A 26,666-nucleotide genomic window follows, 5' to 3' on the forward strand; every position below is an offset into this window, starting at 1 on the left:
TGTAATCCTATATAGCCGAATATTTGGCGTTTATGAGTGCTCGAGTCGAGAATTTACTGCCTGACTGAATGATAACATAGACATTGTTTTGTTAGAGAAATCTGAGAGGACGCTTAATATATATCAGAGACGGGGAGGGCATGAATAGGTCACACATGAGGAAATTTTCTTTTGAGACACTGAGCGGGTATTTATGACTTTCTTCTTACTGTATAATAGAAAAGTAATAAATGGTGTAAGCCAAGAAGTTCAGTGCATGCAAGAGGTGTTCGAGACTACGGATACGTCGCATGGTATTTCAGCAGCTTTTTGTTCGTAAAACATTTGTCTAGCGGAGAGGTGTGCACTTCTTCTTCTTTTGACATTTGAGGCTCGACTTTGTGCAATACAAATGCAATCTAAGCATTTGTAACAAATCAACAACTGTCAAAATCCAGTCGTTCAAAATTTCTCTCGATCGTTCCTAGAATACCTTCCTTACTTGTTTACCAGAGCATTAATCTTTCCCTTCAAACCTTTCTTTAGACATAAATGTCGTCTTCTAAGGGGTGTGACAGAGGAAAACTGTCCATTTGAGTGGAATTGCCTGTCCCTTGATATGTCTATTTATTTATTTCCTTTAATGCTCACGTCTTATCTGCCCCGTCGTCTCCCTCTCGGTGATCAATATTTAATTTTCTCAAGGGACTAGTGCTCAGTGTTTAGTTTGTGTGCGCGCACACGCGCGTGTGAGACTTTCAGTAACTGCATCCGCAATGCAGCCAAGGCCTCTTCTGCTTTATACTGATAGACACCAGGGTCAGTTGATCATTACGAACGCTCAATATCAAAGATTTTATTCCGTAATCGTATACACCAACTGGCTTTTCAAGAGAACCCATAATTCTTCAATCATTGAGTTACCAATCAGAATTTTTCACAAGAAAGTTGGATAAAAACCATATAGAATAACTTTATTTAAAGGGCAGAGTTATTTAAGGCTGTGTTGGAGTTTTATATTTACCTCGCCCATGATGGAGTCCACCAGGGGGCGAGGTATTGTTTTCGGTGGGGACTCTTTGTTTCTTTTGTTCAACATTACAGGAAAACGGCTGGACCAGGATAGATGGGCATTAGTCTCAAATAGAACCTCCAACATTGAGTCAAGGTCACCCAAAGGGTCAAAATCCATTTTTTTTTTTCTTGCGATTACAGACCTGCCAACCTTTACGCATTTTGCGTAGCAGATACGCATTTAGACATCAATCTACGCTGCTACGATTTAACACTTCAAAATACGCAAAAAGCCATTGATGGCTTTGAGTTCAAAGTAGAGCCCTGCACTCCCGCGGGACCCAACGCAAAGCAGTGCGGCGCGGGGCAAATTTTGAAAGCTCATTTCGGGCGGGAGGGGGAGGTGATAAGCTGCAGTCCCGCTAACTAAAAACGTGTTTAAAATAAAATTTATAAATTATTAATTTATGTCTATCATATATAATTTGTGCTGGATATTTTATTTGGCATTAATAAAAACATTTTAAGATGCCTAAATTTGCGGATGTGGTCTAATCTCGCGTACGTTTCCGATTCCTTTCCGCTCTTCCGTGTTTGAGATCTCTGATCGTGGCAGAAGAGCAGAGCTCCTCTAGTGAAGCTCACAGTGCTTCAGAAGTGCTGCTTTAAAAAGAAAGTGGGAGTGCGAGTGCGCAAAGTGAGAGCTGTCAATCAAAGTGAGAGCTGTCAATCATGAGCGCATGCAGCGCTCAACTTGGAATGTGTCAGCAGAATGTCAGAGTCTAAACAATAAACTTACAATAAACCTAACAATGCCACCTATAAATACACAACATGTAGATCTACATAACGTTATCTGTGCCATCTCACAGCAGTTTGCTTAGCTATTTTTAATCAGGGCAAATAGCCTTATAGCCAAAACTAGTATATGATGCTTTAATTTATGGAGATGCCTTTTGTTTACACGTGATTTCCAAATGAGGGGTATTGCAATTTTATATTAGTCTAAATGAACATCTACACCAAGTTGCAAGCATCAGGGGAAGATTATGGACGCACCAAATTTGGCTTAACGGTCATTTAATGGTGAAATGCCGTTCGCACTGTCAGCCAACTTCGGGTTGTTTCTCTGAATTCCGACAATAAACGAGACCATCCGAACACATCTGAAAACATCGTGGTTTGAACTGTGTTGGTTCAAATCAACTTGGTTCAGACCAAGTTGGTACTACAGCTTTGGGAAGCAGTCGTTTTTTGGATGTTAGTTAGTTCAAACTTGCATCGTACCATATTGGTTTAATGCTAACTTGGTTGGTTGTTTGGGAAACGCAGCCCTGAACGTGAGCTGTAGATATTTATGCTCAAATCCACTCAAAGTAGGGGGCGGGCCACCATCACGCTGTGTCTTTAAATTATATTAATTTCTTATAGGCCTACTTGTATTTCCTAGAATGTAAATGTGAGGAGTGACATATAAGCTATGTACAATATTCTTAATATCCACTGTAGATGTTGGTAGGTGTGTTGGGTATCTCTGTAAAGCCTCAGCTGCGCATGCCGCCTGGCAACGCGCACCCTCGCTCCGTGCGCTAGGTGAAGGATCGGTCAGTGGAGAGCTCAGCTAAGCTCAGCATGTTTAATTCCCCAAGCCAATGACAAGAACTTTCGTGAGAAATAACGCGAACGTCTGCATCATGCGGGATTTGGGAGCGGGACAAAATATGGCAGGTGGGAGCGGGACTGAAAATCATAATTCTTTGCGGGAGCGGGACTGAAAATTCTGTCCAGCGCAGACCTCTAGAAAGATCTTTAATATTCCGGTTCAACTGTCTGTGCATTCGCGCACTAGGCAACTCGTCTGTGGGTGTAACCGCATTGACCAGCAACCTGTAGAGAAAAGAAGACTTCGACCAATCACAGCGCTAGTTTTAAACTCTTCAAATAGGCCTAGGCTATGAGGCGAAGCGGAGAGCCGAGGAGCCGTCAAAACGAAAGTAACGACATTGATTTTCATCCCTCTCGGTCGATCTTCATACTGTGACTGGTTTTACAAGGGAGGACGGTGCTAAACACCGTTTTGAAGGTAAATGGGCAGGGCAAGGGCATTGTGAATAAAGCAAGGACAACCCACAGTGTTCCGCCTTATCTGAAGGAAATATTTGTTCCAGCTTGTTTTGATATTTGACCCAGGCTTCTCAATCCAAAAAATATTGCATAGCCTAAAGTGAAAATGTAGTAGCCTACTGACGTTTCCATCCAGTCAACCGATAGACGCGTTAAAATCTTCTGAACTAGGCTACTCGTGCATGTGAGATTCAATGAGCAGCGCACGAAGTGTTTTCACGTAAGTGCGTGTAGTGGATGATGTGTGTTTTGTGTATGCGCGTGCCTTGCAGTTAATAATACACATGACGTCAGATGAGGATACTGACAGAGAGAGGTTAGCAAATCTAAAAAGAAGCGAGTCTATGCCCCTCAGAAGTTCCTAACGAAGTATCAAGATCAATGGCCATGCCTCCACCCCCTAAACTGCCTAATCATGCGTTTTGCACAGTGTGCAATTATGATTTTGACATTAGCCATCAAGGAAATACAGGTAATAATATTGCTAACATAGAAATGCTTGCATTTATATACATAGGCCATTAGTTTTTTCCAAATTAGGCCAGGTCAGTGAATATTATAAAGGCTATGTTATTGGATAGGCCAGAGTAGCCTATAATTTATTTTCAGTAAGTTTTTCTGTAAGTGTGGTTATCAGTTTGCATTTACTAAATATTAATATTGAAAAAAATATATTTATATAGGTACTCTGGAATATTCACTTTCGATGTTTAGTGTAGCGAGGAGCAACAGAATCTCTTTTATGGTCAAAACTAAATTTATGAAAAAAGGATTGTGTGTGTGTGTGTGTGTGTGTTTTGCAGACTGCCGGCGTCTGTTTTAAAAGACATAGGCTATAGCCCTTTGGTTTTTCTGTTATCTATACAATATAATGCTAAATGTCAAAAGGGACATAGCATGCTATTTGGGATTCTTTGTTGTTTATAATTCCCAATGTATTTAAGACACAATATGCCAAAGGCAGTACATTTATCCCTTATCTTTAAGTTTAAGGTCTGTATAAAGGACATATTTTTGGGGCACAGTTGCCTTGTGCCAAATGTCTTGGTGAAAGCATTGGAAATATATTCATGCCTTTTCATTAAGAGTTCTTGTTTTCTTCATAGTCTGCTTGTATGTTGAATAACTAGATATGGTGGTGAGTGGGAACTCTGTGCTTAGTAATACATTGTTCACATGCTCCCTCATTACAATCAATACTGATCAGCAAATGTGCCTGACCTCACGCCGTGCTGCGCTGCACCGCCACGATAAGTTGCTACTCAAAATTTTTTTCCAAGGTTGGCAGGTATGCGATTATAGCTTCCTTCATATTTACTTAAAACCAAATCCAAAATGTTTATCTTTCAATTCTGCTTCCACTGATATGCTACATGATGGGGTATCTCTCGTAGCTTTCTTAGCAGTTGGGGGTCAAATGTCAGTGGGGTTAAGGTCCTTGCTAATGTGCAAATTTTCCATTATAGCTCAAATGGTCAGATGTGTTTATCAACATTTAATTTTTTTCGCGGCCCGGATTCCATCAAATCCTGCGCTCTGATTGGCTGGCGAGCGGGTCCATATCCTACAATACGGACCCTGGTTATGGACCTCTGGCGACTTGCTCGTTCACAACAACAAATATAGTAGCATTTTTTTGTCAACCTTTAACCTTTTTTTTTTAAAATAAGATTTCTTTATAAGTATCAAAAATCTTTATAAATTTTTGCCAGCATTTCTCAGGAGAATAGCATTAATTTTACAGCATGGATAGTGATAACGACAGTGTTCACAGCGAAAGCGAGTTTTACTACCCTGAGGAAGAAGAAAGAAAATATTAAAGGAGAAAGATAAAAACCTGTAACTGTTGCTAACGCCGAGCAAAAAGATGGCTGAATCCTGAATGACTCCTATTTGTATAAATAGGGGACTACATGGGTGGCAAAAGGTAGGTTTTTGTTTTTTTTCCTGCCATGGAAGTGCACTTGTATACCGAGGAGGAAGCAATTTGCATTGCAGCCATGAATGAGGATTCAAAATGGCGGCTCGGCTCGGTTTTCCCTTTCGGGCACTCTCGTTTTCTGTTAGATTTTGGTCAAGAAAAAATAAATATATTATTTACCAGCTTAAGGTCGGTCCGTATGGTGAAATACCGTGACTTCGGCCTTTAAATACTGACCTCGGCCCAGAGGGCCTCGCTCAGTACTTTCAAGACCTCGAACACGGTATTTCACCATACGGACCTCCCAGCTGGTAAATAATATTAATATACAAGACTTCCGATATGGGCTTTCATTTGGCACCATGACCTTGTTGGCTTTTGTGTGCGTATCTGTCAGCAATCTAGCACTGATTGACTTCAGGGGAGGTGAGCAGTGGTCTGTAAATTACCTGATTTAAATTTTGGGGGTAATCAGGTCAAGGTCACTGGAAAGATCAACCTTTCGGTCAAAATAACATTTTCCATTTTAACTCAAAAATGGTTGCTGATAGACAGATGTTTACTATTACGAGCATATAGGAACTCCCATATGGCCTTTCATTTGGCATCATGATCTTTGACCTTGAGTGGCCTTGAAAAGTCAAACTCAAGGTCACAGGTTTTCAGAGGGTTATAACTTGAAATCGGTTGATGGTAGACATGATAATGGTAAACAACTTGTAGGACATGCCATATGGGCTTTTATTTGGCACCTTGAATGACTGTGAAATGTCAAACTCAAGGTCATAGATTTCATAGGACTATAACCTGACAGCTGCTGATTGAGAAATATTACCATTATCAACATTATAGGTATAAAATACGTGCTGCCAGGCGAGGTTTGTTTTGCCTGGCACGCACCCCCCCCCCCCCCCATTTGAATTAGAGTAAAAAAGCCACATTTTAAACTAGAAGGTGGGTATGGATATAGTTCCAAAATTATTAGAATTATGTACCAACGGTGGTGCTTGAAAGTTTGTGAACCCTTTAGAATTTTCTATATTTCTGCATGAATGTGACCTAAAACATCAGATTTTCACACAAGTCCTAAAGGTAGATAAAGAGAACCCAGTTAAACAAATGAGACAAAAATATTATACTTGGTCATTTTATTGAGGAAAATGATCCAATATTACATATCTGTGAGTGGCAAAAGTATGTGAACCTTTGCTTTCAGTATCTGGTGTGACCCCCTTGTGCAGCAATAACTGCAACTAAACATTTCCGGTAACTGTTGATCAGTCCTGTACACCACAGGGATGAGAGTTTTCCGCTTTTCAGCGGATTTCTGCTTTTTCTGAGTAAAAAACAACCTTTTTTTTGTATTATGCCAAATCCGTTGAGAATTTTTTTTTTAATTAATTTCGGGGGGTTGGGGTATGATCCTTCATGCTGTTCAAACTTAATTAACTCCAACGATGTTTACACATTATTTGTAAGTCACCATCTTTAGTCTCGTTTAATCTCGTTGAATGTGATGTAAAATTCGTGTTCTCTACATTATTTCAAAACAAGTCTGTGACTGTAAAAAAGAGGGTAATTACCAACGGCACAGCAGCTCTTTTTGAGCAGGCACTCTCAGAACTCCCATGTCAATCTTCAGATTGTGCAGATGATCTAATGGAAATTTTTAATTCAAGAATGAATCATATTATGGATGCTATTGCTCCTTTAAAAACCAAGAGAGTCATAGACAAAGGAAAAGCACCCTGGAAACTAAATCCAACAGTTAAAATGTTAGAGGGAATGTAGAAAGTCTGAAAGAAAATGGCGTAAATCTAAACTCCAGATTCATTATCAAATCTACAAAGGGATGTTATGTAAATACAACTTAGAAATTTCTAAAGCAAGACAGTCTTTTTTTGCTGACATTATTAATAGGAATATCAACAATGCCAGTGTGCTATTTTCTACAGTTGAAAAGCTAACAAACCCATCAAAACAAATGCCTTCTGAATTTCTCTCAGTTAATACATGCAACGACTTTGCATCTTTTTTCAAAGGAAAGATTGATAAAATACGTATGAATATAGCCACACAGGTGCAAACACTTCAAAATCTGGAACCATTGGATAAAGAGAGAGGGGGTCGTAATACACTGTCAACATTTAGTTTAATTGATGTTGAGACTCTGAGAAAAACAGTACAAAGTCTCAGCTCCTCCACATCTGAACTGGACATTTTACCTACAGTCTTTTTCAAATCTGTTCTTCACCTAATATCAGACGAGGTACTTCAGATTATCAACACCTCCTTACGAACTGCCATGTTTCCCTCATCTCTGAAAAAAGCGGTTATAAAACCCCTACTGAAAAAGAATAACCTACCGTATTTTCTGGACTATAGAGCGCACCTGTATATAAGCCGCATCCGCTCTATTTTTTAAAAAAAATTTAAAAAAAGATATACAAGCCGCACCGGGCTATAAGCCGCAGATATCTATGTTGAAAAATTAGATATTTACTGCATGTACAGAACGATTTTGTACTGTAAATGTACATGTATGTACCTGAACAGATTCTTTCCGAACAGGGCCTTTTAACACGGCAGCAACTTTGCTGATTAAAACGGAACAGAACCAAGAGAAAATAACCGGTATTTATTTACCTTCATTTCTCCTGTGTTTGAAACCACAAGTCACTTTAATCATCTTCGCTGGATTTGAAAATAATTACCAGTTAGTAATTTGTCGTGCGTGTTCTATCTGCTAAAGATCTGCTAATTCTTCTTTGCATTGATTTTTCGTCGATCTTATTTTTGATTCTACTTCCGGTTAGAGCGCCCCTAGCGGTGGAAGAAAAATCCACAGAATAGCCACACCTTTGTATAAGCCGCATGGTTCAAAACCTAGGAAAAAAGTAGCGGCTTATAGTCCAGAAAATACGGTAGATGTCTCAGTACTCAACAACTACAGGCCCATATCCAGTTTGCCATTCGTTGGTAAAATAATTGAAAAAATTGTTTTTAATCAATTAACTGCCTTCCTGACATTAAATGGATGTTTTGATAAGTTTCAGTCAGGTTTTCGTGCCAATCATAGCACTGAAACAGCTCTTACTAAAGTCCTGAATGACCTACGTCTTAATTCTGATGCTGGTAAAACATCAGTCTTGGTGCTTTTAGACTTAAGTGCTGCATTTGACACGGTAGATCATTCCATACTGTTACATCGACTGGAGCATTGGGTTGGATTTACTGGTATAGTAATCAACTGGTTAAAATCTTACCTACAACAAAGATTTTTTTTTTATGTGGCCATTGGAGGCCACAGTTCATCACCCGTGTCCTTGAACTGTGGGGTTCCCCAGGGCTCAATCCTGGGACCATTACTAGTCAACCTTTTCTATGCTCCCACTTGGACAAATTATTAAGAATAGCTCAATAAACTTCCATAGCTATGCAGATGACACTCAGCTTTACTTAGCTATGTCACCTAATGACTATGCCCCTTTTGAGTCTCTTCATAGATGCATTGACCAAATTAACAAATGGATGTCTCTCAATTTTCTTCAGCTGAACGCAGATAAAACTGAAGCAATTATATTTGGCAAAAAGGAGGAAAGGCTTAGGATTGCCACTGTTCTTGAAACTAAGGGGCTTAAAGCAAAGGATACTGTCAAAAACCTTGGTGTCCTTATTGACAGCGAACTTAACTTCAACAGTCATATGAAAGTGGTAAAAAAGTCTGCAATCTATCACCTAAAAAACATTTCTAAACTCAGGGGTCTCATGTCAAAACATGATCTAGAAAAACTTATTCATGCTTTCATCTCCAGTAGGGTTGATTACTGCAATAGCCTTTTCACAGGTCTTCCAAAAAAGACCATCAAAGAGCTTCAACTAATCCAAAATGCAGCAGCAAGGGTTCTTACAAGAACAAAAAGGGTAGTCCATATCACTCCAATCCTAAGGTCTCTGCACTGGCTCCCAGTGAGCTATAGAATTGACTTTAAAGCATTACTACTTCTATTTAAAACATTAAATGGGATGGGACCCAGCTACCTACTGGATATGTTTCAATTATATGCACCAACTAGGTCTCTAAGATCACAGGAGAAAAACTTGCTAGTAATACCAGCTGTCAAAACGAAGTGTGGTGAAGCAGCCTTTAGTTGCTATGCTGCTAAGCTTTGGAACCAACTTCCAGATGAGATCAAAAATGCTCCTACTGTTGTTAGTTTTAAATCCAGGCTCAAGACAAAGCTGTTTTCAGATGCTTTCACTTGATTAATTTTTACCTAAAGTGTAATTAATTTCCTTTAATATAATTTCTTTTAATTTTGATTTTAATGATTTTACGGCGGCACGGTGGTGTAGTGGTTAGCGCTGTCGCCTCACAGCAAGAAGGTCCTGGGTTCGAGCCCCATGGCCGGCGAGGGCCTTTCTGTGCGGAGTTTGCATGTTCTCCCCGTGTCCGCGTGGGTTTCCTCCGGGTGCTCCGGTTTCCCCCACAGTCCAAAGACATGCAGGTTAGGTTAACTGGTGACTCTAAATTGAGCGTAGGTGTGAATGTGAGTGTGAATGGTTGTCTGTGTCTATGTGTCAGCCCTGTGATGACCTGGCGACTTGTCCAGGGTGTACCCCGCCTTTCGCCCGTAGTCAGCTGGGATAGGCTCCAGCTTGCCTGCGACCCTGTAGAAGGATAAAGCGGCTAGAGATAATGAGATGAGATGAGAATTTCTTTTTAATCTTGGATTTTAATGATTTTACTTTTACTTTAATTCTTTGTTACTGTTCTTATGCTTTTAATTTGTGTGAAGCACATTGAATTGCCTGTGTGTATGAAATGTGCTATACAAATAAACTTGCCTTGCCTTATTGGTCAAAACAGCGATGTCGAGACCATAATAGCCAATCGGAACAGTTTTTACAAAGACACCCACAGCCGTTTTCTTTTATCAAAACTTAGACATGTTCGTGAGCTGCATTTCAAAAATATGCTCCTCTAATCGGCGTGTTTTCTCAAGATGCCGAATACTATTGACAAGCGAGATGAAGCGAAGGTACGTGAACTTGATGCTGGTATAAAAAAGTTTAGCAAAGCAAAAGGAGTATATGAGAGAGCAGAAGAGAGCGAGGTTAGAGCATGTGAAAAAACAGGAGGAGCTGGCTAATGAAAGAAAAGGGAAAAAAGAGAGGAATGATGAGCTTTTGGCTTTGGCCAAGAAGCTGAAGAAGAATTCTAAACGATCAAATGAAAATTTGTTTCAAAAATAACTGGGGACTGTAAATAACTTAACTGTAAAAAGTGTGAATAGACACATGCTCTTCCTTTTGAAGAAAACATACAAGTGATGTGGACAAGAAGATGGACAGTCCCCATAAAATATGCATTTGTTTGATTCAATACATTGAATATATAGTGGGGCAAAAAAGTATTTAGTCAGTCACCAATTGTGCAAGTTCTCCCACTTAAAAAGAAGAGAGAGGCCCGTAATTTTCATCATAGGTATACCTCAACTATGAGAGACAAAATGAGAAAAAAAAATCCAGAAAATCACATTGTCTGTCTGATTTTTAAAGAATTTATTTGCAAATTATGGTGGAAAATAAGTATTTGGTCAATAACAAAAGTTCATCTCAATACTTTGTTATATACCCTTTGTTGGCAATGACAGAGGTCAAATGTTTTCTGTAAGTCTTCACAAGGTTTTCACACACTGTTGCTGGTATTTTGGCCCATTCCTCCATGCAGATCTCCTCTAGAGCAGTGATGTTTTGGGGCTGTCGCTGGGCAACACGGACTTTCAACTCCCTCCAAAGATTTTCTATGGGGTTGAGATCTGGAGACTGGCTAGGCCACTCCAGGACCTTGAAATGCTTCTTACGAAGCCACTCCTTCATTGCCCGGGCGGTGTGTTTGGGATCATTGTCATGCTGAAAGACCCAGCCATGTTTCATCTTCAATGCCCTTGCTGATGGAAGGAGGTTTTCACTCAAAATCTCACGATACATGGCCCCATTCATTCTTTCCTTTACACGGATCAGTCGTCCTGGTCCCTTTGCAGAAAAACAGCCCCAAAGCATGATGTTTCCACCCCCATGCTTCACAGTAGGTATGGTGTTCTTTGGATGCAACTCAGCATTCTTTCTCCTCCAAACACAAGTTGAGTTTTTACCAAAAAGTTCTATTTTGGTTTCATCTGACCATATGACATTCTCCCAATCCTCTTCTGGATCATCCAAATGCTCTCTAGCAAACTTGAGACGGGCCTGGACATGTACTGGCTTAAACAGGGGGACACGTCTGGCACTGCAGGATTTGAGTCTCTGGTGGCGTAGTGTGTTACTGATGGTAGCCTTTGTTACTTTGGTCCCAGCTCTCTGCAGGTCATTCACTAGGTCCCCCCGTGTGGTTCTGGGATTTTTGCTCACCGTTCTTGTGATCATTTTGACCCCACGGGGTGAGATCTTGCGTGGAGCCCCAGATCGAGGGAGATTATCAGTGGTCTTGTATGTCTTCCATTTTCTAATAATTGCTCCCACAGTCGATTTCTTCACACCAAGCTGCTTACCTATCGCAGATTCAGTCTTCCCAGCCTGGTGCAGGTCTACAATTTTGTTTCTGGTGTCCTTTGACAGCTCTTTGGTCTTGGCTATAGTGGAGTTTGGAGTGTGACTGTTTGAGGTTGTGGACAGGTGTCTTTTATACTGATAACGAGTTCAAACAGGTGCCATTAATACAGGTAACGAGTGGAGGACAGAGGAGCCTCTTAAAGAAGTTGTTACAGGTCTGTGAGAGCCAGAAATCTTGCTTGTTTGTAGGTGGCCAAATACTTATTTTACTGAGGAATTTACCAATTAATTCATTAAAAATCCTACAATGTGATTTCCTGGATTCTTTCCCCCCATTCTGTCTCTCATAGTTGAAGTGTACCTATGATGAAAACTACAGGCCTCTCTCATCTTTTTAAGTGGGAGAACTTGCACAATTGGTGGCTGACTAAATACTTTTTTGCCCCACTGTATGATAATTTGAATTATAGCTGACCGTGTTGATAACTGTATAACTTTAAAGTTTAGACATTGTGAAGAAATCCTATACAAGTAATGTGGACATTAGGAAAAGGTCAGTCTTGATAAGATATATAAATGTTTTTATTTAATTCAATATATTGAATATATGAAAATTTGAATTATTAATGGAACTGTAAATAACTGGATTTTAATGGACATTTTTTTAGAAAAACAAGTGATGTTGACAATGAGTAATAACCAGTCCCCATAAAATGTACATATTATTTTGAATTAATGCAATACACATATTGATTTTGATACATATTGTTCTATATAATAGTGTTTTTATTTCAATAAGTATGAAAATAGGCATCAGGTGTTTTAATTAACTACAGCTCAGATTGCAGGAAATAGGGTGTGTAAGGTCTCATTTTGAAAATTTCACGGGGGGTGTCCCCCTGGACCCCCCCCCCCCCCCCCCCATTACTTCAGGCGCCTTCGGCGCCCTCAGGAGATTTTACAGATTTTCTGCTTTTTTCATCAGGACCCACTCGCATCCCTGACACCAGCTTGGGGGAATTTTAGCCCATTCCTCCATACAGAACAGCTTCAACTCTGGGATGTTGGTGGGTTTCCTCACATGAACTGCTCGCTTCAGGTCCTTCCACAACATTTTGATTGGATTAAGGTCAGGACTTTGACTTGGCCATTCCAAAACATTAACTTTATTCTTCTTTAACCATTCTTTGGTAGAACGACTTGTGTGTTTAGGGTCGCTGTCTTGCTGCATGACCCACCTTCTCTTGAGATTCAGTTCATGGACAGATGTCCTGACATTTTCCTTTAGAATTCGCTGGTATAATTCAGAATTCATTGTTCCATCAATGATGGCAAGCTGTCCTGGCCCAGATGCAGCAAAACAGGCCCAAACCATGATACTACCACCACCATGTTTCACAGATGGGGTAAGGTTCTTATGTTGGAATGCAGTGTTATTTATTTTTATTTTTTCCTTTTTCCAAACATAACGCTTATCATTTAAACGAGAAAGTTCTATTTTGGTCTCCTCTGTCCACAAAATATTTTTCCAATAGCCTTCTGGCTTGTGATCTTTAGCAAACTGCAGATGAGCAGCATTGTTCTTTTTGGAGAGCAGTGGCTTTCTCCTTGCAATCCTGCCATGCACACCACTGTTGTTCAGTGTTCTCCTGATGGTGGACTCATGACCATTAACATTAGCCAATGTGAGAGAGGCCTTCAGTTGCTTAGAAGTTACCCTGGGGTCCTTTGTGACCTCGCTATTACATGCCTTGCTCTTGGAGAGATCTTTGTTGGTTGACCACTCCTGGGGAGGGTAACTATGGTCTTGAATTTCCTCCATTTGTACACAATCTGTCTGACTGTGGATTGGTGGAGTCCAAACTCTTTAGAGATGGTTTTGTAACCTTTTCCAGCCTGATGAGCATCAACAACGCTTTTTCTGAGGTCCTCAGAAATCTCCTTTGTTCGTGCCATGATACACTTCCACAAACATGTGTTGTGAAGATCAGACTTTGATAGATCCCTGTTCTTTAAATAAAACAGGGTGCCCACTCACACCTGATTGTCATCCCATTGATTGAAAACACCTGACTCTAATTTCACCTTCAAATTAACTGCTGATCCTAGAGGTTCACATACTTTTGCCACTCACAGATATGTAATACTGGATTATTTTCCTCAATAAATAAATGACCAAGTATAATATTTTTGTCTCATTTGTTTAACTGGGTTCTCTTTATCTACTTTCAGGACTTGTGTGAAAATCTGATGTTTTAGGTCATATTTATGCAGAAAATTCTGAAGGGTTCACAAACTTTCAAGCACCACTGTACATGTGTATCCTTGGGGATTACTGGTACCCGTGAATGTGGATTGTGAGATGGCGTCTTTTTATTTCTACACTGACTGTTTTTCATGACTGAACTGATTTGATTTTAAGATGTATGGCAAATGCTGTATCTCGCAATGTTTGCAAAAGTGAAAAATTCCTGGATCACTGACTCATGATCTACTCCAAAATGTAACTGGTTCTTCCTTGGCCCATGCTACACCTTTCCACCAAGTTTCATGGAAATTGAGGTGGTAGGTTTTGTGCAATTCTGCTTACAGACAGACGGACGAAACACCACACTGAAAACGTAACCTCATTGGTGGAGGTAATAATCACTGATGGGATTTAACAACCGCTCTTGGCCTTCAGTTATTAAGTGTAGTGTAGGTGCTAAAGAAGGCAACTGGACTTGCTTGAAATTCTTGAAGACGTTTCACCTCTCATCCGAAAGGCTTCTTCAGTTCTGTCTGACTAGTGGGAGTTCCAGGTATTTATCCTCTAGTGGATCAAAAGCAACCCTAAGGAGAGTCGTTGAGGTCACCTGGGTCGTTGACTCATCCTGTAGGTGCAGGTCACTGGGGGCCGAGTGCGAACGGTGTTAGCAGTCTAGAGGGTTGTTGGTTCTCTCTGCAATCATGTGAGTCATTTGAAGTCAGCTGAGTCTTGGTGTGGATGTGTATTCAGTTGTCTGGGAAATGTGTCAAGGACTGCATTGTAGGTGGCTGATACTGTAAGTGGTGTCTCATGCCCCTTTTCCACCAAAGCAGTTCCAGGGCTGGTTCGGGGCCAGTGCTTAGTTTGGAACCGGGTTTTCTGTTTCCACTGACAAAGAACTGGCTCTGGGGCCAGAAAAACCAGTTCCAGGCTAGCACCAACTCTCTGCTGGGCCAGAGGAAAGAACCGCTTACGTCAGCGGGGGGGCGGAGTTGTTAAGACCAACAACAATAACAAGACCGCGAAAGTACAAACACGAAGTCATCCATTATTATTGCTGTTGTTGCTGCTGCTTCTTCCGTGTTGTTTTTGCTTCGATGTTCGCGCCAAGGTTTATGCAAATGTAGCGACGTAACTGACGTATACAGCGACGTAATGACGTGGCTTCCCTTAGCACCGCGAGCTATGGAAAAGCAAACTGGTTCTCAGCTGGCTCGCAAGTTGAACGAGCTGTGAACCAGCACTGGCCCCGAACCAGCCCTGGAACTGATTTGGTGGAAAAGGGAGTTCAGGCCACCTCCTCTGTTCAGTGATGGTCATTCCAGGTTGACGAAGATGGCTTCTTTTACTCATCTCTCAAACCATCTGTCTTCTCTGGCTAAAATGTGTACGTTGCAGTCCTGAAATGAATGACCTTTGTTATTGAGATGAAGATGGACTGTAGAGTCCTGCCCTGAGGAACTGGCTCTCCTGTGTTGAGCCATGCACCTGTGAAGCGGTTGTTTCATTTCCCCAATGTCTAAATACCTGAAACTCCACACTAGTCAGACAGAACTGAAGAAGCCTTTCGGATGAGAGGTGAAACGTCTTCAAGAATTTCAAGCAAGTCCAGTTGCCTTCTTTAGCACCTATAGTTTACTATGACCGAGAACCTTCAGACAATTAAGTGTCTTAAGTGTGCACTTGCATACGATTATATAGTCATCTTTAAGTACCACCACACTCGAAATATCATCTGATTTAGATATGGATGCTGATAGATTTTAGACTGTCCAGTTTAATACAATGCTAAATCTGACAGCGCCCCCCCCCCCCCCCCCCCCCCCCCATTTAAAACTCCAGGGTTTATTCAGATTTAGCGACTTGCAGTTCGTCCAAAGGTTCTGACAATATTTACATTGGGAAAAGTTACACATATTCAGAGTTGGGTTATGCAACTGCTTAAGCGGAGTTTGCTAAATTGCATCCAGTTTAACATGATAAATTTGCATTTTATTTTTCAATTTAAACCAGATTTGATGACTTGAGTCCAAACTGTGTATGTGTATATACAGTACCAGTCAAAAGTTTGGACACAACTTGTAATTCAGTATTTTTTTGTTTGTTTGTTTGCTTTTTTTTTTAATTAATAAAGCCTTGCCCTAATTAAGTCACTTCATGTCTTAAAGTGCTGATGACACGTTTTTGACATCTTTGGCGATGTTTTATAACATAAAAAGTAATTCCCGATGATCCATATATTAATTCACGAAGGCGCCTATTTTACAAGTTATGATAAAAAAACGCGTCTATCTGGGCAAATTTGACGGGGCTGCAACACCCAGGAGACGAAAGAGGAGGAGGAGCTATATGACGTCAGCGAAAGAACCTTCCTCCTAACTTACCAATTTGTTGTTGATGCGGCAGGTGTTCAGTTTATCATTATTAGTATTTTTATTAGACATTATTATATAGTTATTATGCCTTCGCGTTGTGTTGCCGGCTTTTGCTCCAAAACCCACAAGGATGGGGTAAGTTTATTCAAGTTTCCCAGAGATCCCGAGCTGCATGCGAAGTGGGTGAAGCAAGTCAGGCGCACTCGTGACAAGTGGGAGCCCTCACCAACATCCGTCCTGTGCTCTGAACACTTCGATTTGGATTGTTTTGACACCCTTCCCAGCTTTAAAGAATCTCTTGGGTGTGCAGTTCAGCACAAACGTACTGCTACCATCAGCAGTGCCTACAGTATTCCAGAGGGGGTCTACTAGTAGCTATGCCGGATCCAAAGACAGTCCTCCTGTCAGAACATGTGTTGTGAAATGACATAAGATAAAGGTGCGTAGAGCTATAGATTCTACATGATAATCATAAATGTAATCATAAAGTCGGCGTGATATCAGTCATGTATTTGCTTGCGAAAGCTTGCGGCTTTCATGTAACTGCCGCCTAGCAACGAGAGGCAAAGGGTAAAGAGGGTAGGCTATCATAGATTCTATTCGGAAGAGATCAACACAATTCTAGACTCCCAGAAGAGGAAGAGCTAGCACTAGAGAGTTCACCGGCGTTTTCATGCGCCATTTCCATAGAGTAGAACAGCCAGTGAACCGCAGCGTGTTCTCCCACTGACGTCACAACATGGCCGCGAGCCACGGACCCAGTTTTCTTGCGCTGTGCAATTAAAAGTTGGATATTCGCGTAACAACAGCTTCTTTTCACGTAATTATAACAGAAATCTAACATGTTTGCCATGTTGTATAGTTTATTTAAGAAATTGCATAGAGTCATGTTTGTGTCATCAGCCCTTTAACGTAATGATGGATGTCGTTTCTCTTTACTTAGTTGAGCGGTTCTTGACATAATATGGATCACTATAGTTGTGGAATAGGGGTATTTACTGCGGTTTTATTATTTACTGTTTATCAAATGCATGAAGAAGGCAAGAAATTGGAAATTTTGCAAAAATTCCTGTATGTAGTAATGACAACGATGCAGTAGTTTTTTTTTTTTTAAATATAAATGCAAAACTTTAAAAAAAAAAAAAAAAAAGCAGTGACGCATCATCAGGAAGCGCACACCATCACTCACTCCCACAGTGTGATGTTCTGTAGGTGGCCCTGGTGCATTGGACGGAGAGTGTGGGCCTGACCCTGGTGAACAGAGACCTGAACTCGCTACAACTGAAGACTCCAGCAGGCCAAATCCTGACTTTCTGCATCCTGCAGGTCTTCCCCTTCACCTCCGAGAGCAAGCGCATGGGCATCATTGTCCGGGTGTGTGTTATAGAAAAGATTAGGGAATGATGTGAAACACGATAGATTTGTTAGAGAGATATTGTTAAACCATGCTTGCTAGGGTGCATCAGTTGCCCCCTAAAAATGAAAAGTTCCTCCGATCATGATGCATTTTTGTTTTTATGTTCCTTTTGGTAAGAAAAAACACTGGGTGAAATATTTTGACAAAATTCAAAAGTTTAATGGTGGCGCCAGGAGCTCAAAGTTATGGAAAAAGCTGCTATTTTATGACAAAATTTCGATCACTTTTCATGAAACATTCTGGCACCTTATAGAGTATACCAAATATCTTAGATACACATTTTTAGTCCATATTCTAAATATATTATCAAGCACAGTTTGAGTTTTAGCTGTTCATTGAATCATTGTTCAACTACTTTTAAACAATACAAATGGATTATGAATCACATTAATGCTTCTCAATCCCTCGCAAAGGTTCTTAACATGATCTCTGGCTCACAAGAAATCAATAAATGGAGTCCAACATTGTGATTCGAACCTTACGCGAAAACATAAAATAAGCGTTTTTTTTGGCAAAAAATGAACCTCATGGTGCCACCATTAGACTTCTGAATATGGTCAAAAAATTTTACAGGATGTCTTTATTGGTGAAAAGGAACACCCAAACAAAAACGCATCAGATTTTATGAAAGTGAGGGCAACTGATGCACCCTACTGCTTGCTTTATGACTGCAAATCACATTTAACATTATTTTCACTTTTTAAACTTGGGTTTTGTCTGAATCACAACTCTAGGAGGAGGCCACTGGGGAGATCACGTTTTACATGAAGGGGGCGGACGTTGCCATGGCCAGCATTGTGCAATATAACGACTGGCTTGAGGAAGAGGTAAGCGTGAAGTTTTATAAAGTGTGACTAGCTAAATACGCCGTTTTATAAATGTGCACTCCATTCAGACTCGAAGTAGGACTGAAAAGCAAAGCCCTTCTACTTAATTTCCAACCAACTCTAAATCACAAGGACTGTGCAGACTGAGCCGCAGTGAAAACGCCAGGCTCCATTTCCCATTCGGATGAACAATCTGCACTCACTGAACACTGAAGGTGACCTTTTATTTATTAATTAATGAGTGGCCTAAATAGAGGAACGTTCCTGGGAGGCAGTATAGCGCTGCATGTCATAATCCTGGCTGTGGTGAAAATGATGTGCGTGTATGTAGATGTGGGGGTGTGTGAGGGCTTGTCAATAAGTAATCAGAGATGAGCATCAGCCTGTTGGGTTTTCATATCAAAAATAAACTTCTGCCCTAATTCTGGGTAGTCAGGGCTCGGAAATCCTCCTAAGGCTATTTTATTTATTTAATGTGTGGTGATTCTCTGCCTGTAATGAGTGCTAAAGAAATATGTACCGTAACTTAATGATATAGATTTTGGTCCAGACAGTTAAATAAACTTTCCATTCATTATCAATACCGCTTAAGCCTAGGTCACAACCGGACGTACGATTTTTTGGCCGTGCGATTTTTTGGCGTTTCCCAAATCGCTGCGGTTTTTTTTGTTTGTTTGTTTTTTGTGGAGAAAGACGCGTGTTGGCCGTAAGTTTGTCTTGCAACCTGAAAAAAACGTAATCGCCCGTAGAGTTTGTTTGACGTGACAAAGAACCTCTGCGGCCGGTCTACGGCTTGAAAATCAGCACGTCACATGCGCGCCCTCCGTGCGTTTCTTGCGTTTTTTGCACGTAGACCGGCCGTAGGAGCACATACAGCCGGTTGTGACCGAGGCTTTACCCGTCAGGGTTGCTGGGGAAGCTGGAACCAATCCCAGCAGACTTTGGGTGAGAGGCGCGGTCGGGCAGGTCGGCAAGCTCACAGGGCTAACACAGACAACCAACCATTCACACTCGCGTTCACACCTATGGGCAATTTAGGCTACAGCCACATGACAACGGCAACGAGATTTTTTTTTTTTTTTTAAATATCGCGTCCGGGGCGGCACGGTGGTGTAGTGGTTAGCGCTGTCGCCTCACAGCAAGAAGGTCCTGGGTTCGAGCCCCGTGGCCGGCGAGGGCCTTTCTGTGTGGAGTTTGCATGTTCTCCCCGTGTTCGCGTGGGTTTCCTCCGGGTGCTCCGGTTTCCCCCACAGTCCAAAGACATGCAGGTTAGGTTAACTGGTGACTCTAAATTGACCGTAGGTGTGAATGGTTGTCTGTGTCTATGTGTCAGCCCTGTGATGACCTGGCGACTTGTCCAGGGTGTACCCCGCCTTTCGCCCGTAGTCAGCTGGGATAGGCTCCAGCTTGCCTGCGACCCTGTAGAAGGATAAAGCGGCTTGAGATAATGAGATGAGATGAATGAAATATCGCGTCCACATGGGCAACGGATCAATAAAATATCAGGTACATATGGCAATGCAACGCTTGCTGAAAACGATGCAATACACATGCCACACCTCTACGTGCGCTGTAAGACGGTCCCATCGGAGACACCAGAACAATAGAAGAAGTAGACGCATGCGCATAAACCCCTTCTTCTGTAGCATCAGCCACATAAAGTTTTGATTATTAATCAGTAGCGTAAAATGAAAGACGCGGAAAGAGGAATGAATGGGGGTAGATGGAAGCCGGTATGCCAACATTCTGATATCCTCCAGAATTCTTTAATGGTCCGGAATAAATTGAATGCTACACGTTGATGGATTACTTTGTTCTTCTACGCCCTTTTTGAGGAATGTATTGTCGGACTTAAGCCAACATCTGAAGAGGTGAGATCACTCTTTTTTTTTTTCCCCTATTTTTGCTGGCGGGATTGTTTTTGTTTTTGGAAAGCAGTGAAAATATTTTGTAAGCGCGTTTCATGAACCAAGTTATAGGATTTGTTGACAACTCACATCAAGTTCGTTACACTTCTACCCGGCGTGAAGCACTGACATTCATGTGGTTGTGACATCATCGTAAACAAATCCGTTCTACTCATCCAGACGACTTCGCAACAGCGCCGTTGCCAGATTTTTCCACTCTGGAACCCGTTCTCAAAAGATTTCGTTTTGGGGCACCCAAAACGCCGGTGCCGTGTGGACGCCAGGCTGAAACAATAAACAATTTTATCAGATTCACCTGAATCCGTTGCCATGTGGACAGGACCCTAGAGTAGCCAGTTGACGTAATCTACAGATCATTGGACTGTGGGAGGAAACCAGAGAACCCAGAGGAAACCCACACAGAAAGGCCCCAGTCAGCAAGGAGTTTTAGGTTTTAAACCTATCACCTAATTGATGTGAGACAACATCACACCACTGTGCGGGGTTTTTATTTTTATTTATTTTTTTATTCATTTAAAAAAAAAATTTTTTAAATAATGACAATTATTGAGTCAGGTGTGGGAAATGCTGTATAACATGATCTTCCTGAGCTGCTGGCAGTCGTCATGGCGATCCTGTATGAGTAATTCACAGCAAGTAATGTCGCGGGTGTTGCATTGTGTCTGACAAGGCAGGAAATTTGTATGCAAAGCTCAGATACGCGAATGTATTCACACCCCTACTTCAGGCATGAAAGAAGTGAGGGGCAGGAGCCACAGCCAGTCAGGGGAAGGATAAAGCACAACCTGCATTAATAAATGGATTGTTTCCACAAGCGGTTCGCAATGGCTCCCCCCCCCCCCAACCAGAGAGCTTGAAATTCCAAAATATTACATCCTGTAGCTTTTAAACACAATTTTTAAGTGCTTCCTTTAATCCTTTGATGCAAAACATGGGTCAAAAGTGACCCGGCTGAGTTTTTATCTTCTATATCTTTGCAATAAATTAATTCCATCATTCAGTATTCAAGGTATTCCTCAATTAACTTGTTTTTGATCATCATACATCCTTATTTTCTTTTTTCCTTTCTTACTTTTTGAATAAAAACCCTTTTTGTATCACTACCCTTCTAATGCACAACATGGGTCAAAAACGACCTGCATTCATTTTCCAGGTTATTTCATGTATGGCTGAGTGTTTCTATGATATACTTTTGAAATAAATTCATTTTGTCATTTACTTTTCCAAATATGCAGTAAATATCTTGTTTTTGTTTAGCACAAATCATTTTTATTTTTCCTTTCTTAAGTTATGAACAAGCACAGCTTTTGTAATTCTACATCAAGTTTACACACATGGGTCAGAACCGACCCGCATGCATTTACTCCAGCGTTTGGTGGGAACTGTGAATTGTGCTTGTGTCAGACATTTCACAGCTCAGCACGGCGCCCTTTGCCCATCTAATACATGGGAGTCATGGTTTTCAATTGTTCTAACATTACCTTTGAAAAAAATTGATTGTTTAGGTTACCTTGAGAGTAGATTACTTGTCAGAAAGTCACAAGTAATTACTATTAGCTACCGAGCTGTTGACATATTCTACTTTAGTTAGCTAATTTTATTGTAGTTGGCTTAGCTAACTACATAGTTAATAAATAAATAACTGCCCCCATTCACTGCTAAAGTAATTACTTGAAACAAATTATTATTATAGTATTAAGACATTTAATTTTAAATCACACTTGGATGACCCATGTGTAGTAATATAAAAAGTATTTTTGTTCGTAAAGTAGGAAAGAAAAAATTAATGATTTGTGGTAATTAAAAACAAGATATTTAAAGAATACTTGGAATATTCAATCATAAAATAAATTGATTTCAAAAGATAGAGCAAAGAAAAACTCAGTCAGCATGAAATAACCTGGAAAATGAACGCGGGTCATTTTTGACCCATGTTGTGCTTTAGAAGGGGTGTGCATATGTTTTGCATCAAAGGGTTAAAGTGCATATCACAGGTAAATTCAGGAGCAAGAGCAATGTAATTCTCCTATTTTATATTAAACTTTGGTCAAATATCTGTCGCATTTTGTACAATTTTTGTGCCTTGCGCAGTATAGGGTTGGGTATTGAAAGGGTTTCATTCGATACCGGTGCCAAATTGATACTTTCAAAACGGTGCCGGTTCCTAAACGGTATTTAAATCAGTACTTTCAAAAAAAAAAAAAAAAGCAGCACACACAGAATTTGTAATGAAGCAATGACTTTTTATTCCTAAGGCAAAGTCCAAGGTCAAATTGAACAACAGATTACTTTAAATCCCTTAAATAATAAATAAAAAAGATAAAAGAAATCAAATTCACATTGTACTGTACTTCAACAATTGTACACAACTGTACAGTACATTCACTTATTCTAAGGCCAAAAAAAAAAGTGTTTCCGGTTACCCGACTGACCCTAATCCGTACCGCCCGACCCTAAACTTTTTTTCGTTTTTTTCCCAGTCGCGACTTTTACATGTAAGGCCAAAAAAAAAAGTGTTTCCGGTAACCCGACCGATCGAGAATTTCCGCGTCAAAATTGCCGACCGTAAAATTATTACAAATTTCCCTCGATATTTTAGTGTAAGCGGCGTTAGTTTGTCATAATTTTTTGTTTCAACGCATTCAAGTTGTGAAAGAAACGATAAAAAGTAAAATGTTTCGCCACTTGTATCAGCCCTCCTACATAAACATGGAAGCGCACTTGTATACTGAAGGAGGAAGGGAAAACTGAGCCGAGCCGCCATTTTGAATCCTCATTCAAGGCTGTAATGCAAATTGCTTCCTCTTCAGTATACAAGTGCACTTCCATGGCAGGGAAAAACACTGCATTTTGCCGCCTATGTAGTCCCCTATTTATACAAATAGGAGTCATTCAGGATTCAGCCATGTTTTTTTTGCTCGGTGTTTTTGCTCGACCCAAGTTCTACAGTAGGCGAGGCCATCTGCTTTTAATGGAAGTAGCCTAGCCTAGGACGTTATTTTCACATTATTTCTTGATAAGGTGTTTTCAGGTTATTACATGAAAATATCATGAAATAACGTCATGAAATTACGTGATGTTATTACATGATAAATATATTGTAAAAACGTGATAACTTTGTTAACAATATCTTTTCACGTAATTACTTGATTCTAAGCCAATTTTTTTTTGAGTGTGGCAGCAATACGCTTCCGTAGATCATAACTCGAACTCTCGCGATTTTTTTTTTTTTATTCGTTTAAAGATTTAAAACACTTTTATTTTATTATGATGTGTGGTATAAAGGATTCTGTGCCAAAATACTATTTTGTAAGATGTTTATTTGTGTTAATTTTTTCGAACAAAATAAAAAAAATTCAAAAAAAAAAAAACCTGCCTACCGACCCTAGTTTTGAAATCTACGTAACTGGAAAAACACACACACTTTTTTTTTTTTGGCCTAATGACTAGCAATGCCAGTGCACATGGAACAGGACAATGAAATGCGAAATGTTCCATGAAATGAAAGGCGTAACTAGAAAGACCACAAAATATAAATTCATTTAAAATATCAATTAATTCATTAATTTATTTTGAACATGCCATGTAATGCTGTTCTCATAAACTCCGCATTTAGGACTATCGTTATTCATATGCTGAGCTGTTTTTTGCTACCGACTAAACGGCAACATTTCATAGGCTTACAACCAGAGTTGAACGCATTTAATGCGATTGATTCGTTGTGCCTTCTTAACGTGTACAACACTTGCTCATCAAATATGACTTACCTAACCTGTCAGCCTGACAAACGCATTTTCACACAAGCTGTGAGACTGCATCTGTGCTACTCGAAACATTTACGCCTACATTTCACAATAGGAATTAGCATGCATCAATTGTTTAGCAGTGTTAAAAAATACTCACTTGAAGAGCAAATGCTGCTATTATCATCATCCAGTATGTCCGTGCTAGCTGGGCTGGGAGCTCCATCGCTTGGGCTGGGCATAGGGACTCCCACGTTGGATGCTTCCGATGCACTTGCTATAGGGTCACATTCACGGAGGCTGTCAAAAACGGTGCAAGCTTCGGCCTTTAGATGGATTCCATGTGTGACCAAATGTTTCATTAAATTTGACGTGTTCCCGCTTTTGCACGAAAATGTCCTCAAACGTTTGTTGCACGTGGAAGTTTCAGCATCCTTTCTTGCAGGGCTTTGAACCAGAATTTTTTTCCTATTGGTTCGTTCCGAACAGAAACAGAATTTTAACGTTTCCAGTTTTGGGTTCCACCATTAAATAGACGTTCCCGAACCGGTTAGAACAAAAAAATTTCGTTCCCGGAACGGTTAATTACGTTCCCTGTCAGCTGTTTAACAAATGGCTATAAAATTATGTCTCTGTCTCATCCAGCTTAAGCCAAATGTAGGCTAATTCTATTACAACCTTCATTAAATAAGACAAGAAATAATTCAAAACAATTATTATTTCAAATGTTGGCGATTTGGATTCTCAGTATGTCTTCCCATCTACACAAACAGAAAAAGTGCCAAAAATGAAAGAGAATTCGTTTAGTGTGTTACCAAAGGCTAGTCAGGCCCTATGCATTGATAGGCTAACAGAGGTTAACGTCATTTAATGTTCGCGAGCCTCTCATTAACGTGGTCAAATATATTGATATCGTGTTTGAAATTGACGTTTTTGAATAACGATAGACTGCAATATTTACCTCTTATTTAAGATGTAGAGACGTGATAGTAGTCCACCCTCCCGCTCTCTCCATTCAGTCAGCGAACGTCACACAGGAAGTGAACCCCAGCGGGTCATAGAAACTTGCGCAGGAGAAGAATGACTTTTTTTTTATTTGTAGGCTACGGAAACTTTGAGGAACGAAATAAAAACCGGTATTAACCGGTTGCCATTATTTTTAATAAGCGTTTCTGTTCCGGAACATACAAAATAATAAAGTTTCTGGTTTCGTTTCTGTTCCATGTGAAATAGAAAAAGTTCCCGGTTTTCGTTTTCGTTCCTTGAACCGGTTCAAAGCCCTGCTTTCTTGTAAAATGTAACCATACTTTGCAACGTTTTGCTTGAGACATCTTGACCTTTCTGCCTGCTGAATACGGTGCCGCTGTTAACAGTGAACACCAGAGGGCGCAGCTGTGTATTTTGTGGCACCGAAATTCATGTTGTATTTCGGACTGATTTCTACCGTTGATGTTCGCCCCGGTGCCATACCTGTACCGAGTTTCGGTACCCAACCCTAGCGCAATACCAGAAAAATTCAGTTGAAATCAAGCCATTTGAGGCGAATTGGTCCGCCTCTGAAAAAACTTGGCATTTGGATTTCCCGGCAAACGTTGATTTTCGTGACGTCACATGCGGGACGCCTCCCTCTGAATCCTACGCCAGCGCTGGTTTGTTTATGAGAAAACGACCTGGTGGCTTCCTGCAAATTTCTTCAACGTTATCACGTAATTATTAAAACGGTTAACAGATGTATCGTAGGAGGGTGTAGCAACACCAATCTTGATGGGATTAGTACTCATCGTTTTCCAAAAGACCGGACAATGAGAGAGAAATGGGAGCGCTTGGTCTACGCAGGCTGTGCACTGAAACCGTGCAAAGCTCTCGCAGCCTGCTGGCGCTTCCGCAGGTAACGTCACGAATCTGTCTCCAGACTCCCTTGGGATTTTTCCAGACGCGTTTTGTTTTTTATTTTTTTTCTGCTGTAGACAGATGGCCTTGTGCAAAATTACCCTTCTGGATGAGTGTGTAAAGGGGCATACTTTCATATAAAAACGAAATTGGTCCAGAATATGCACTTTAAAACTGGTATTAAAGGAGCTCAGTTAGTGAGGGGTTTTTATTTTTTATTTTTAAATAAATATATAAGGGCTTGTTGGCTTGATCCGCCTGATAAGAAAATGAATAGAGGGTGATTATGGTACCAGGTTACTTACTTACTTACATACATACATACATACATACATACATATGTTAAGTTAGCAAGCCAACTTATGGTTAGTGATGAACAAAATCGTAATTATGCTGCAGGTTTGGCCATTTGTATAAAAATCGTGACTTAAGACGATGCACGTGAGAACTGAATCTGCTTGTGAGAAAGCAAGTTGTTTTACTAGCATGTACTTATGTACCAAACTCGCCGCCCAGTACTTTTCATGGTGTATTAGTATATTGGGTTTGTTTTTTGTATCTTGCATGTTTGGTTTTTAATGAAGGTGTAGAAAATTTATTCTGGACTTTTTTTTTTAAGTAGTTTTTTGGAAAGTGGGGAAAAAA

General features: G+C 40.4%; 1 protein-coding gene across 1 annotated transcript in view; it reads left to right on the forward strand.

The window, feature by feature from the left end:
- atp9b (ATPase phospholipid transporting 9B) overlaps nt 1-26,666 on the forward strand; it is a 150,298-nt gene that overhangs the window by 107,585 nt on the left and 16,047 nt on the right. Inside the window, exons 16-17 of the mRNA XM_060942667.1 lie at nt 17,429-17,590; nt 18,368-18,460. Coding sequence (XP_060798650.1) covers nt 17,429-17,590; nt 18,368-18,460 — 255 coding nt within the window. The remainder of the gene's footprint in view (nt 1-17,428; nt 17,591-18,367; nt 18,461-26,666) is intronic.

The sequence above is a fragment of the Neoarius graeffei genome, chromosome 16 (genome assembly GCF_027579695.1).
Source record: "Neoarius graeffei isolate fNeoGra1 chromosome 16, fNeoGra1.pri, whole genome shotgun sequence".
Lineage (NCBI taxonomy): Eukaryota > Metazoa > Chordata > Actinopteri > Siluriformes > Ariidae > Neoarius > Neoarius graeffei.